This window comes from Cibotium barometz, chromosome 58 (assembly GCF_041138505.1).
Source record: "Cibotium barometz isolate CiBa-2024 chromosome 58, ASM4113850v1, whole genome shotgun sequence".
NCBI classification, from domain to species: Eukaryota; Viridiplantae; Streptophyta; class Polypodiopsida; order Cyatheales; family Cibotiaceae; genus Cibotium; species Cibotium barometz.
Genome location: NC_141103.1, coordinates 9,357,613 through 9,369,479, shown reverse-complemented (window position 1 = coordinate 9,369,479; position 11,867 = coordinate 9,357,613). Strand labels below are relative to the sequence as shown.

The following is an 11,867-nucleotide window of genomic DNA, read 5'->3' as shown; positions in this document are numbered from 1 at the left end:
CCACCCATCTCTTTCAGACATACTCATTCCTCCTACTTGTGATGTCTTCTCTCGTCACTTTTGCATTCTTTTTTATTTTTCAATTGAAGGAAAAAGGGGAATATAATGAGAGAAATGACCTCTAGTGGAAACTTGGATGTTGTTTAGGGTTTGTAAAAATTAAATATGTTTTGGTGTGGACTGTTTTTTTTGTATGAATGACTGCTATGTGTGTTCAGTTTACGCGGTAGCCAGGGGACACCAACTTGTGAATCGTGCAAGTCCTATCTTCTAGCATGGTTTGTGGCATATGTGAATAGGTGGTAAGTATTGCTAAACTCTTATTTTATTTTATTTTAAGGTTTTATGACTTTATATGTTTGCACTTTCATTACCGGGGCCCAAGTTTTATAAAGTGCACAAAGGGTGCCCTTCTCATGCGTGTGGAGAATGATGTGGGTACCCACACACACTTTGGGTAAGCATGTGGGGTAGCATGCCAAGTGGCCACCCCACCTCAACAATGCCTCACGCATCTCTCTCTCTCTCTCTCTCTCTCTCTCTCTCTCTCTCTCTCTCTCTCTCTCTCTCTCTCTCTCTCTCTCTTAGAATCATATAATCAAAAAGTTGATAAAATATATAAATCCAAGAAAACCACAAAAAGAAAAGGCAGTACTTCACACTACTCACATTGTGCAGAGGCACTTAAATTTTTAGATTATTTAAGCAACAACCTACCTCTATACAAATAACTTACTTCACTGAGTGGCAGATGTTCAAAGCATGAATAGTGCCACTTCACTGCTTCAAATCTCCTTGTACAACTCTCCATCTATAAAGGGTTTGTATTGTGTTGTGTGCACCATGACTACCAATATGGGAGGATAATCTCCTCGTACTTGTATTGTGTTATGTTCACCATGATAAATCTAAAAAATTTGATGGATCCAAGTTTCACACTTGGAGCATCAAAATGGAGATGGCCTTAATTGTTGATAGGGATATGTGGGGGCAATGTCAATGGGATAGAGAGAAAACCAAGTGCCAAGGATCTTGAGATACTACAAAAATGGACTTGCCTTGATAAGAAGGTACTCTCCTTCATCATCAATGGGTTAAAAATAGTCTCAAGTTAGCTCTTCAAAAAGCTCAAATGAGCCATGGACTAGGGTCAAAGCAATTTTTGGACCAGACAAATTTGTTGCATGGCTTTTTCTCAAGAAAAAGTTGTATAGGGTGGAAAAATATGAAAAGACTAATGTTGCTACGTATATTAGCAGCACTAGGAGCCTTATTGACCAACTTAGTAGAGTAGGGGTCAATATTAATGAAGAGACAGTTTTTGTACTATTGTCTAGTATGTCACCTTCCTATGTGCGGTGTGTGTCAGTCATTACAAATCAGCCCAACTTAACCCTTATCTCAATGGCATCTTCCTTGATCTTGGAAGAAACATGGATAGAGGCTACCATATCTTCATCAACAACTACTCTACCTGCAAGCGGGCGAGCTTTCATGACAGAAAAAAAGAAGCTAAAACCTTCTAGATCTTGCTATTACTGCAAGAAGAAGAGGCACATGATCAAATATTGTTTTGAATGGAAGAAAGATGAAGAGGAGAAAAATAAAGGAAAAAGCAAGGCCAAAGGGGAGTTGTCTTTGTAGGCAAACTACTCAGTTGTATCATTGTGATGTATATCCAATGGGCATTGTTTTCTATCTGAGTCATAGTAGAAGTCCTCAAAGGATTGTCACCTCTCTAACTACACACCATGTGGAGATCAAGGGAGAGTGTTGAGAATATTGTTGATCTCCATCATGTGTAAACATTGTACCAAAGAACTATTGGACTTCTTGCACCTTTGAGATAATACATTCTTAATGATCCTTTGCGAAAGATTTGGCTCTTGCATGTTTAGGAGTCACAATCTTGTGCTATTCTTGGTGATTAAGTAGCTCATCAAGTCTAATCAACTACGCATGAGACAAGCTTCCATTATGCTTGGTCTCATTAGCATGCCTAATTAAGTTTAGTACTTATATTAGTAAGAACATTGGTTCTATTACATTTTCAGCTTAGTGCTTTACTTTGTGCAAAGCTCCCAAACTCTGCACACACACATGCAAATACATACATACATACATACATACATACATACATACATACATATATATATATATATATATATATATATATATATATATATAGAGAGAGAGAGAGAGAGAGAGAGAGAGAGAGAGAGAGAGAGTTCAAAAGCTTGAGTTTTTCCTTCCAAGACACAACCTCAACTTGATTATCGGTTCTCAACCTGATTACTGTGAATATGCTTGAAACTTCTTCAGTTTGTCAAGCAAACTTGAGAGAGAGAGAGAGAGAGAGAGAGAGTTCAAAAGCTCAAGTTTTTCCTTCCAAGACACAGAACATCAACTTGATGATTGGTTCTCAACCTGATTAATGTGAATATGCTTGAAACTTCTTCAGTTTGTCAAGCAAAAAAGTCTTTTATAATCCTCCTATTGTTGGCATTGAATCCTCCCATAGGTTGCTTCAACTCTGCACGGACACGTCTTGAAACAGTGAACATAAAGCCTCTATGTAACTAATTGACAAGCCTTACACCAAACAATCTGTACCTTGAAACCTTTCAGAAACCTCTATCAAACCACTCTATCACAAAGGACTGCCATATATTCCAAAAAGCAGCTCAATTGAATTCTTAAAACAAGAAATCGTAACTTCTTGAGGTCCTACTCTCAATGCTTCAACTATTAGCTGCCTTACATGCTCAAAAGTGCATCTAACTGATAAACCCATATGTTGGTCATCCAACAATTCCATTGAATTTGAACCATCTTGGAAAAGATAATTCAAGAAGAATACTGTTGAAATTATACAGAATGAAACAAATATCAGCATGAGCCTCTAAGCAGGCTCATGCACAGTGCATCAAACACACCCTGTAGCAAGAATGAAATGTAAAGTTGTGGAAAGGTAGCTAACAGGTCTGTACAGCAGAGGAGTTATGGGCAGATTGCAATTGGAGCAATCAGAAATGAGAGCAAGAAAAAAAGTGAAAATTTGCATCCCTTCTCACTTGGCATCATCACCAACGTCGTCCGCATCCCAGCTCAACTCTTCCTCGTCTTGTTCATGCGCAGCAAACTTTCTTGGTATGTCCTCCCTGGGAACCTCAGGCACCTCCCAGCTGGCCTCACTATTTGATGACCTTTTTCCATCATTACTGCTAGATTCCTCCACATCTTCAGGAACTTCCCAGTCAAGGTCATCCTCGTCCTCAGAAGTGGCCTTTACAAGATCTGTCTTGTCCACCTTACCTTTGGCGTCTGTAGGAGGTGATCTTTCTGCTGTGCTATCCGTGCTAACTTCTCCTGTTTCAATTTCAGATTCACCTGGCTTCAACTGCTCTGCTTGTGAGTGTTGAACCACATCCTCAGATGGATCAATGGCTGTTCCCTTCATAACTATCTCATCATGGACAGGTCCTCCTTCCTCAACCTCCTCTTCTGTATCCCAGCTTAAATCCTCTTCCTCCAGAGCACTTGCTCGTTTCACCAGGTCTGCCCGTACCTCTTCTGTCTGCTGAAGCTTGTGAAGCCGATAAAAGTACCTTGCCCAGAAGCTTTCTTCATTAACATCATCTGGCACGAATCTGATGAAAAGCTCTTCAAGGAACGTGTTGTCGGCAAGCAGGGTATCTATGTCCTGCTTCTTCTCAGGCAGGCTAAAAGCGGATTTCCATGCAATGTAATCGGCAAGGTCGTCTGGTTCATCACAATATGTGCTACTGTCGTGCTGCAAAGCCCTAACCTGAGCCTCGAAACGGCTGTATTTACCACCAGGGAGGGAGGCAGGAACATTGTCATACCTGGACAAAGAGGACGAGGAGGAAGCCGCGGCAGCGACGGCGGAGGCGTCATCATCTTCGATCCTGAGCACAGCATCCTTTCCTTGAGCGATGATGTCTGCTGTGCCGCGCCATACAGAGCTTGAGAAGTCTTCGATAACCTGGCCGACCGATTCGATGGAATCCTGAGCAATGGAAGCGCCTGTTTCCAGCGACGTCGGCAGATCCTTCACGGCATGTGCGGCAACCTCTGCGATCATCTTCGTCTCCTTCCTCAGGCCGCTGCCGAACTCCTCCAGATCCTTGCGGTACGCCTGCAGCATTCCTTCTGACTTCAGGGCAATGGACTTTACCAGGCCGCCAATGCCCCATATGCCTGCCTCATGCTGCCCCTCAGGGGTTTCCGCAGGTGGGGATTCTGCGTCAGGAGAAAATAGGGTTTCCGCATCAGAAGAGGCTACGATTTCTGCATCAGAAGAAGCTAGTGTTTCTCCATCTTGCGACAAGGAGGGTTCATCCTCCTGTTTTAAGGCCAACACATCCTGCAGCTTGAAATCGGAGAGGAAAGAGGATTTGAAGAAATTCATGGCGATGGAAGGAGCCTGCAGACTGAAGCAGAAGGAAGAATACCCTAATTCGATGCCCAGGAGTGGCGTCTGGAGAGGACGAAAGAGCTCGTGTCCTTTCCAAAAGCTTAATTGTAATTGGACATATACATATATAAACAGTATAAACCCCCACACTAAGTTTTTCCGACTTTAAAAAAAATGCGCTCCCATTTCTTCTACCTCTCAAAATTCAAAGCTCTCAAATTACGTCTCCACAATTTTTTTTAAATTTCTCAAAGAAAAATCCAATGGAAAATAATTTGTACTAAGACAGCATCAGCATTGCAAACATCTACGGGAGAATATTTGAGTAGGTTAGCTCAAATATGCTCCTTTGATGTATTGTAAAGGTAGTATTAATTAATGCTTGATCATTAATAATCGGAGCTAAGTTCCAACCTTAAAAAATAAGATTGGACTGCCCTCCGCTCCTACTGGGCCTCACTGCCCTTGTCATCTCGTCCATCCAAGTTTCTTGCCCGACACCACAGGGTCCAGAAAGAAAAAACCCTCTTAGACCGACACAACCCGAGAGAGAGAGATCTCTCTCTGATCATCCGCTTGCAAATCACAGAGCGAGATGTTTGTTTTGGGAGAGAGAGAGAGAGAGAGAGAGAGAGAGAGAGAGAGAGAGAGATCTCCCTCCCTCTAGAAACACATGCATTTTCGGATTCTGCTCATCAGAGAGGGACAACGAGATAGAAGCGCGAGAGAGTTATTTAATAAATGCACCCTTACAATTTTCGTTATTACCAATATACATAACTTATAATATTAGTTACTGCCTACTCCTTTGCGCTCATCCGCCTCCTCTCTTTGTCACCTTTTCCCTCTGCGCGAAAGGAGAAACACGAGACTCTCTCCTCTGTGAAGGCCAAGCGAACATAGACATCATTTTAGTCTCTTTGATTAAGGTTTAAAATAACCTTAATTTCAGTTTCTCTGCTTTCTAATGTTTCCATTCAAAGGAAACCAAAAAAAAGCCACTAATAACTAATATAACTAATTAATCCAATTTCTTTTTCACTCATTATAGGCCCCTATTCTCTTCAATGAGGTTTTCAAGGTCTCCATTTCCATAGTGCCAAATAGCACACGGAAATGCTAGTTTTTGGGTTCTATTTATTCATCTCTGTCGGAAACTCAAGGCTTTTATCAATCAAAGGTTTTTGTTGCCTACTCCTTTTAGTATCTAATCTTTTTCAATTTGACAGACATAGCAAGTTCATGCAGCCTAGTTGTTGTGACTATCTCTCAAGTGGGGCATGCATCTGCTCCAATCCCCCTCTCTTTCTCTCTCTCAAGAATCCTTTAAAGGTGCGATCTCTCTCTCTAGAATCCTTTGCAGATGTTGTCAAAGTAAGCCTCAGCCTACAATCTGCTCAGGGTTCTCTCTCTCCTCTAAGATGCTCGAACAGAGCAAAGGGACGGAGCGAAGGAGGGGGTTTGTTCATAGAGGAAGGGGGCATGTAGAAGTGGAGGACAAAGTAGGTCTCTTCATTGTCTCTCCCTAGCTATAGATGAGATTGACTCTCTCTCTCTCTCTCTCTCTCTCTCTCTCTCTCTCTCTCTCTCTCTCTCTCTCTCTCTCACTGAGATCATTCTCTATATCCCTTTTTGATGTTGGATATCTCTCAACATCATCGTCTCTCTTTCCTTGCTCTACTGACATTACCATATTTCTCTCTCTATCTCTCTCTATCGAAAAGTTGCAAGAATTTCATTAATTTTAATACCTTGCTTTCGTGCAATCTTTTATTTCAAAGGTTTTTTGTCTACTTTGCTTTTTTGTGTTTCCTAATGTTTACCCTAGCTGATTAGAATACATAGTGTAATCTCGACACTAAAATCTCTCTGCCACACACTGGGTCACAGAGAGAGAGAGAGAGAGAGAGAGAGAAATCCCCTCCTCCCCCCAGTGGCCCACTCTCTCTCTAATTTTCTACCAGTCAAGAGAGAAGTGACTGGTAGAAAATTAGAGAGAGAGTGGGCCACTGGGGGGAGGAGGGGATTTCTCTCTCTCTCTCTCTCTCTCTCTCTCTCTCTCTCTCTCTCTCTCTCTCTCTCTCTCCATAATTGTTTTCCCTCTCCCCACCAAAAGTGGCAAGCTTGCCACTTAGAGGAGCAGGAGAGGGTTTTTTTTTCCATTTTTTATTTACTAAAAAATGTGGGAATTTTCCCCTCCCCCACCCCAAGTGGCAAGCTCACCACTTGTTGAGGAAGGGGAAGGGGGGAGGGAATACTTTTTTAGAAAAAAATAATATTTTTAAAAGTAGTAATAAAAAAATCCCCTAATTGGCAAGCTCACCACTTTGGGGGGAGCAAATCTATTTTTTAATAATTAAAACATAATTAAAAATATTATTATTTAATTTCCCAACTCGCAACCCTTATGGGGAAAGGGGAGGGGATTTTTAAATTTTTTTATTTCTCCCCTAAGTGGCGAGAATTCTTGTGGGGGGAGAGAATTCTCTCTCTCTCTCTCTCTCTCTCTCTCTCTCTCTCTCTCTCTCTCAGATCCTCCTCTCTAATTTTTTATTATTCACTCTCTCTCTCATTATCTTGCCTCTCTCTCTCTCCATCCACAATTTCTCTCTCCCACCCTCTCTCAATACCTCCTTCGGCTCTCTGTTTCTTCCACCCACCTCTCTCTCTCTCTAGCTTTTTGCTACTCTCTCTCTCTCTCTCTCTCTCTCTCATTTTTTGTTTGTATTATATTCTTCTTGTGTTTAATGCTTAATATCAAATTGTAGAATGTGTAATCAATACTAAATTTTGGCCTCTCTTGTTCTCTCTTTCAATATTTACTAATATCCTCTTTGTGATGGAAAAACTCTACGGAGAGTTTATTGTTTGAAATGACAATGTATAAGAGGTAGAGATAGAGAAAGGGGTGAGAGAGAGAGAGAGAGAGAGAGAGAGAGAGAGAGAGAGAGAGAAGAAGAAGAAGAAGAAGAAGAAGAAGATGCAGATAGAAGCACTCTAAGGAGATTTTGGTGTTTGCATAGATAATCGATAAGAGGGAGAGAAAGAGAGAGGGGGCGGGGGGAGAGGAGAGAGGAGAAGGGAGAGAGAGATAGTGCAAGGAGGAGAGATAGAGAGAGAAGAATAAGACAAGGATTGTGTAAGGAGAGAGAGAGAGAGAGAGAAAGAGAGAGAGAGAGAGAGAGAGAGAGAGGGGGGGGGGAGGGGGGGGGGAAGGAGGGAGAGGAAGTGGGGGAGAGATACTAGGGAGGGAGGGAGAGAACAAAAATAGTGGAGAGAGGAGAGAGAGTGAGGGAGTGGTTGAAGAGGGGAGAGAGGAAAGAGAGTAAGACAATGGGGAGAGAGAGAGAGAGAGTGGAGAGAGAGTGGTTGAAGAGGGGAGAGAGGAAAGAGAGTGAGACAATGGGGGGAGAGAGATAGAGTGGAGAGAGAGAGAGAGAGAGAGAGGAGTGGAGTGAGGGATGGGTTGGGAGGAGGGAGGAGGAGGAAATGGGTGATAGAGGGTTTAGAGAGAGTGTAGTGAGGGATGTGGGCTGGGAGGAGGGAGGAGGGGAGAAGAGAGAGAGGAAATGGGTGATAGAGGGTATATAGAGAGAGTCGATGTCAAAAAAAGCTCGCTCCATGCCCATCCCCGAAATAGGGCTAGCTTCTCAATTATTTAAGCATGCAAGAATTTAAGAATTTCTCTCTTTACCTACCAAGTACCCTACAATTGTCTTACTACCAAACAAAGCATCATCTTTGATCACCAAGGACTGAACTCTAAGGTTTACACATTTTTGAAGCCCAACTAATAAGTCCATGCATTTAGCCTCATTGTTGGTGTGGATATCTTCTATAATCCTAGAGTCTTTTGTAACTAGATTAGAGTTTGAATCCTTGAGTACTACTCCAATGTTGCCCTTACTCTTTATCTTTTGCAAAAGCCCCATCAAAAAATAAAACATGTGCACCTTCTATGTGTTCTCCCTGACTAGAAAGATGGAGGAGAGTTCTTACCCTTGGGCTTAAGGTGTACTTCTTCTTGGATATCCTTGTGAGTGAGGAGATCAACTAGTGTTGCTCTAGTAGATCCCTCAATGAGAAATGAGGTCATACTCCTCCTTCTATGTGTTCTCCTTGAATATTGAAAAATGGAGGAGAGTTCTTACCCTTGGCCTTAGGTTTACTATAAAAAAAGAGAGCTTCCATCAAGCAAGGCACAAGGTCACTAGAGCTTGCCAATGCTTGATGGATGCACCAATCTCCCCTCAAAAGTTATCTCAAGAATGGAACCAAACCAAACATTGTTTGATTTGGGTAAAAATCTTACATTAAACATATTAGAGATTGCCACATGCACCAATCCCTCCTTAGGAGTTGCTTTATATCTCAAGAGAGCATCCAAATTGAACATTTTTTGTTTGGTTGAAAGAAAGTTTTATTTGGTTTAAAGAAAGGAACATGGTCCCTAGATTTAACCAACCTCCCCCAATGTTCATGACATTATTAATATCTCAAGAGAGGATTCAAATCAAGCAATGTTTGATTTGGGTCAAAAATAGAAGCACCATCTACTATCAAGGAAGAAAAATGATAAGTAAGTCCCATACACATAGCCTCGCTATTTTATCTATATATCCATCATTGTCTTTCCAATACTTAGCCAAAATCCATCCTTTTTGGTGATACACAAACTCTCTATTCCTTCTGTTGTCTCACTATAGTCCGCACTATATCCTTATGTCTTCTTACTTCTCTTACACCTTCACTATTTTCCATTTGGTGATACACAAACTCTCTATTCCTTCTGATGTCTCACTATAGTCTGCACTATATCCTTATGCCTTCTTACTTCTCTTACACCTTCACTATTTTCCTAAATTCAAAGTCGTCAGAACATGGAGATCTTCAACTGAATCAAAGTTATGAATGATTCCTCTTTGGAATTATATTGATGTATCAAAAGTCCCATTAATGAGATACAAAATCCTTTAATTAAAATGTTTTCTCCAATTCAAAGTGTGTTAAAATCCTTTAATTAAATTATATTTTCTCCAATCCTTTAATTAAAGTGTTTCCTCCAATCCAAAGTTTAACAAAGTGTGCTAAATCCGTGGGATGGACTAGAGTAAATGTTGGGATCTTTTCAAATAAAGTTTAAATAATTAAATGTTTCAATCTCTTGATATTACAAGACATATTTTCTTGCTTCAGTACCATGTATTTAAATGTTCCTTATAAGAGTACCATTTTTTGGTGCACAGTCAGGGAAATAATCATGGAAAATAAAATCTAAGTTCCAAAATCCATCTACATTGAAGATCATTCTTCTCTTCTCTATTCACAATATTTCCTCTCACATGTTGTGAGACCCCTACCCTTTATCTATACAACATTCTAATAGTGCAAATCACACTAAGGGTAGAGCGACTCACTTTGGCCTTCATATCACAATATCTTGATGCTTGCCTATTCTCTGTCAGCTCCCTACAATCTGACTAGAACAATCCTTACATGAGGAAAAGTGAATGATTCCTCCAGGTGTTCTCCCTTCACAAGTAGGTCACATCGAGTTGCTCCCTGAGGCTCAACAAGATTTTGTGACTCCTTGATATGAAGAAAATTTCTCTATCCTTATTCATCCTCGTAGTGCAAGTCTAAACTACTCATCCAATGTTCCTTGTTCTATAGTATAAATTGTTTCGTTTTAAAAATTACCCATATATCATTTTCTAGTTAAACTAGATCTATAGGCCCAGCCTAGCCCCATCCAATCCCATGGGTCTAGCCTTTCACCCATCACCAAACCTATGAGATGGTGTGTACTCATGCACCCATGATTGAAACTACCATTTTACTCACACACATTGCTTAAACAAGTTTCAACACACATTCCTTTCATAAAAACATAATACAACATATTTCTTTTCATATTATATATAATTCTATATGTCTATATCACATATCACAAGATAACACATCGATGTCACATCATCAACATAAATCTCCTTACACCACAATCGATGTCACATCATCAACATAAATCTCCTTGCACCACGATCGTGATCCTTAAACCAAGATGGCACGCACCACTAAGCCCGAACACTCCTGGACCAGTGTGATGATTGGAAGAGCATGCAAGTCTCACATCCACCTCAACACATGTGCCATAATCCTTGGAGTCATTGGAGTCGCTTCTATCACCTATCCCAAAAGCACGAACACTCTAGGTACTAGCATTAGGAGCCATGTATGTCTAGTACTAGCACCACACATACTTAGCCACTCGGCACTACCATACATGTTTCGCTTTGGATTGAAATAGGCACTACCTTGCCTATTTTACTCTGGAGTCCCTTACTTTTCCATCACACTAATTGTGCTAGGAGCACACGTATGTCTAGTACCAGCACCACACATACTTAGCCACAAGGCACTACCTTGCATGTTTCACTTAAATGAAACAGGCACTACCCTGCCTGTTTCACTGCGGAGTTGCTTCTTTGTTCATCACAACAATCATGCTAGAAGCACACCCATGTTCAGCTGAGAGGGGTCAAGGCACGGGACAATCGCTTTTGTATGATGCACCCCAAGGATGACATCCAAAAGGCAATCCATGAACCTGTGTGGTACCTTCATAGCCTTCCACAAACAAACAACATATTGTTATGGGCTACCACACCTCCCAAGAGGGAACTCCACACAACCGCAAATAGGAGAAGCAATAGAAACAACAATCGTTCGGTACTTACAAATGCTTCGATGAGCTCACGTCCCTTGAGGCTCCCCAAGCTCGCTTTGGAAGCTCCACTCCTTCGATCTCCACTTCCATGCTGTCACCACAGAGTAGCTCACACCACAATGCAAGGTAGTCTACCTCTCACTCTCACACACATGCATGAAAGAGGAACATGCACTAGAGTGAACTCTCTCTCTCTCTCTCTCTCTCTCTCTCTCTCTCTCTCTCTCTCTCTCAATACAATGACAAGAACTCTCCTAGCACAAAGGAGGATTGTGTCATTTCATTATAAGAATTTCCTTGTAAGATTCCTCCCCAGCCCCTCAAGATGTCCAGTTTTTTCCCCTGTAATCAATCCCCTTTTCTGAATAATAAAAGATCTTGTTTCTACCTGTTTTGGCCTAGAGAGAGAAAATGTTATAGAGAGAGATAATTCCGTTTTTAGATATCTTTGGATGGAAAAATATCCCTTCTTATTAAAATAAATTCCCCCGAAACAGAAGTTTAAAAAGAAATTCCTAAGGTGCATTAGAAATAAATTATAATGTGCACAAAAGACCTTAGCCTAAGGGTCAAGATTTTCTAAAAATTTTGGATTATGGTCCAATTAAGGTTCCTATGGACCAATAAGATTAATCCAAATGTAGGGAGGAGATAAATTGAATAATAAAAGAAAAACCCCCAAAAAATGAGTAAATGCTCACA

General features: G+C 41.0%; 1 protein-coding gene across 1 annotated transcript; it reads right to left on the bottom strand.

Annotated features, from left to right (window-relative positions):
* Nucleotides 1–2,817: 2,817 nt before the first annotated feature.
* On the bottom strand, nucleotides 2,818–4,554 carry LOC147605874 (uncharacterized). Its single transcript, XM_086792421.1, has one exon. It carries the CDS (start codon nucleotides 4,430–4,432, stop codon nucleotides 3,071–3,073), a length of 1,362 nt encoding a protein of 453 aa, XP_086648547.1. The 5' UTR covers nucleotides 4,433–4,554; the 3' UTR covers nucleotides 2,818–3,070.
* Between the last annotated feature and the right edge of the window lie 7,313 nt (nucleotides 4,555–11,867).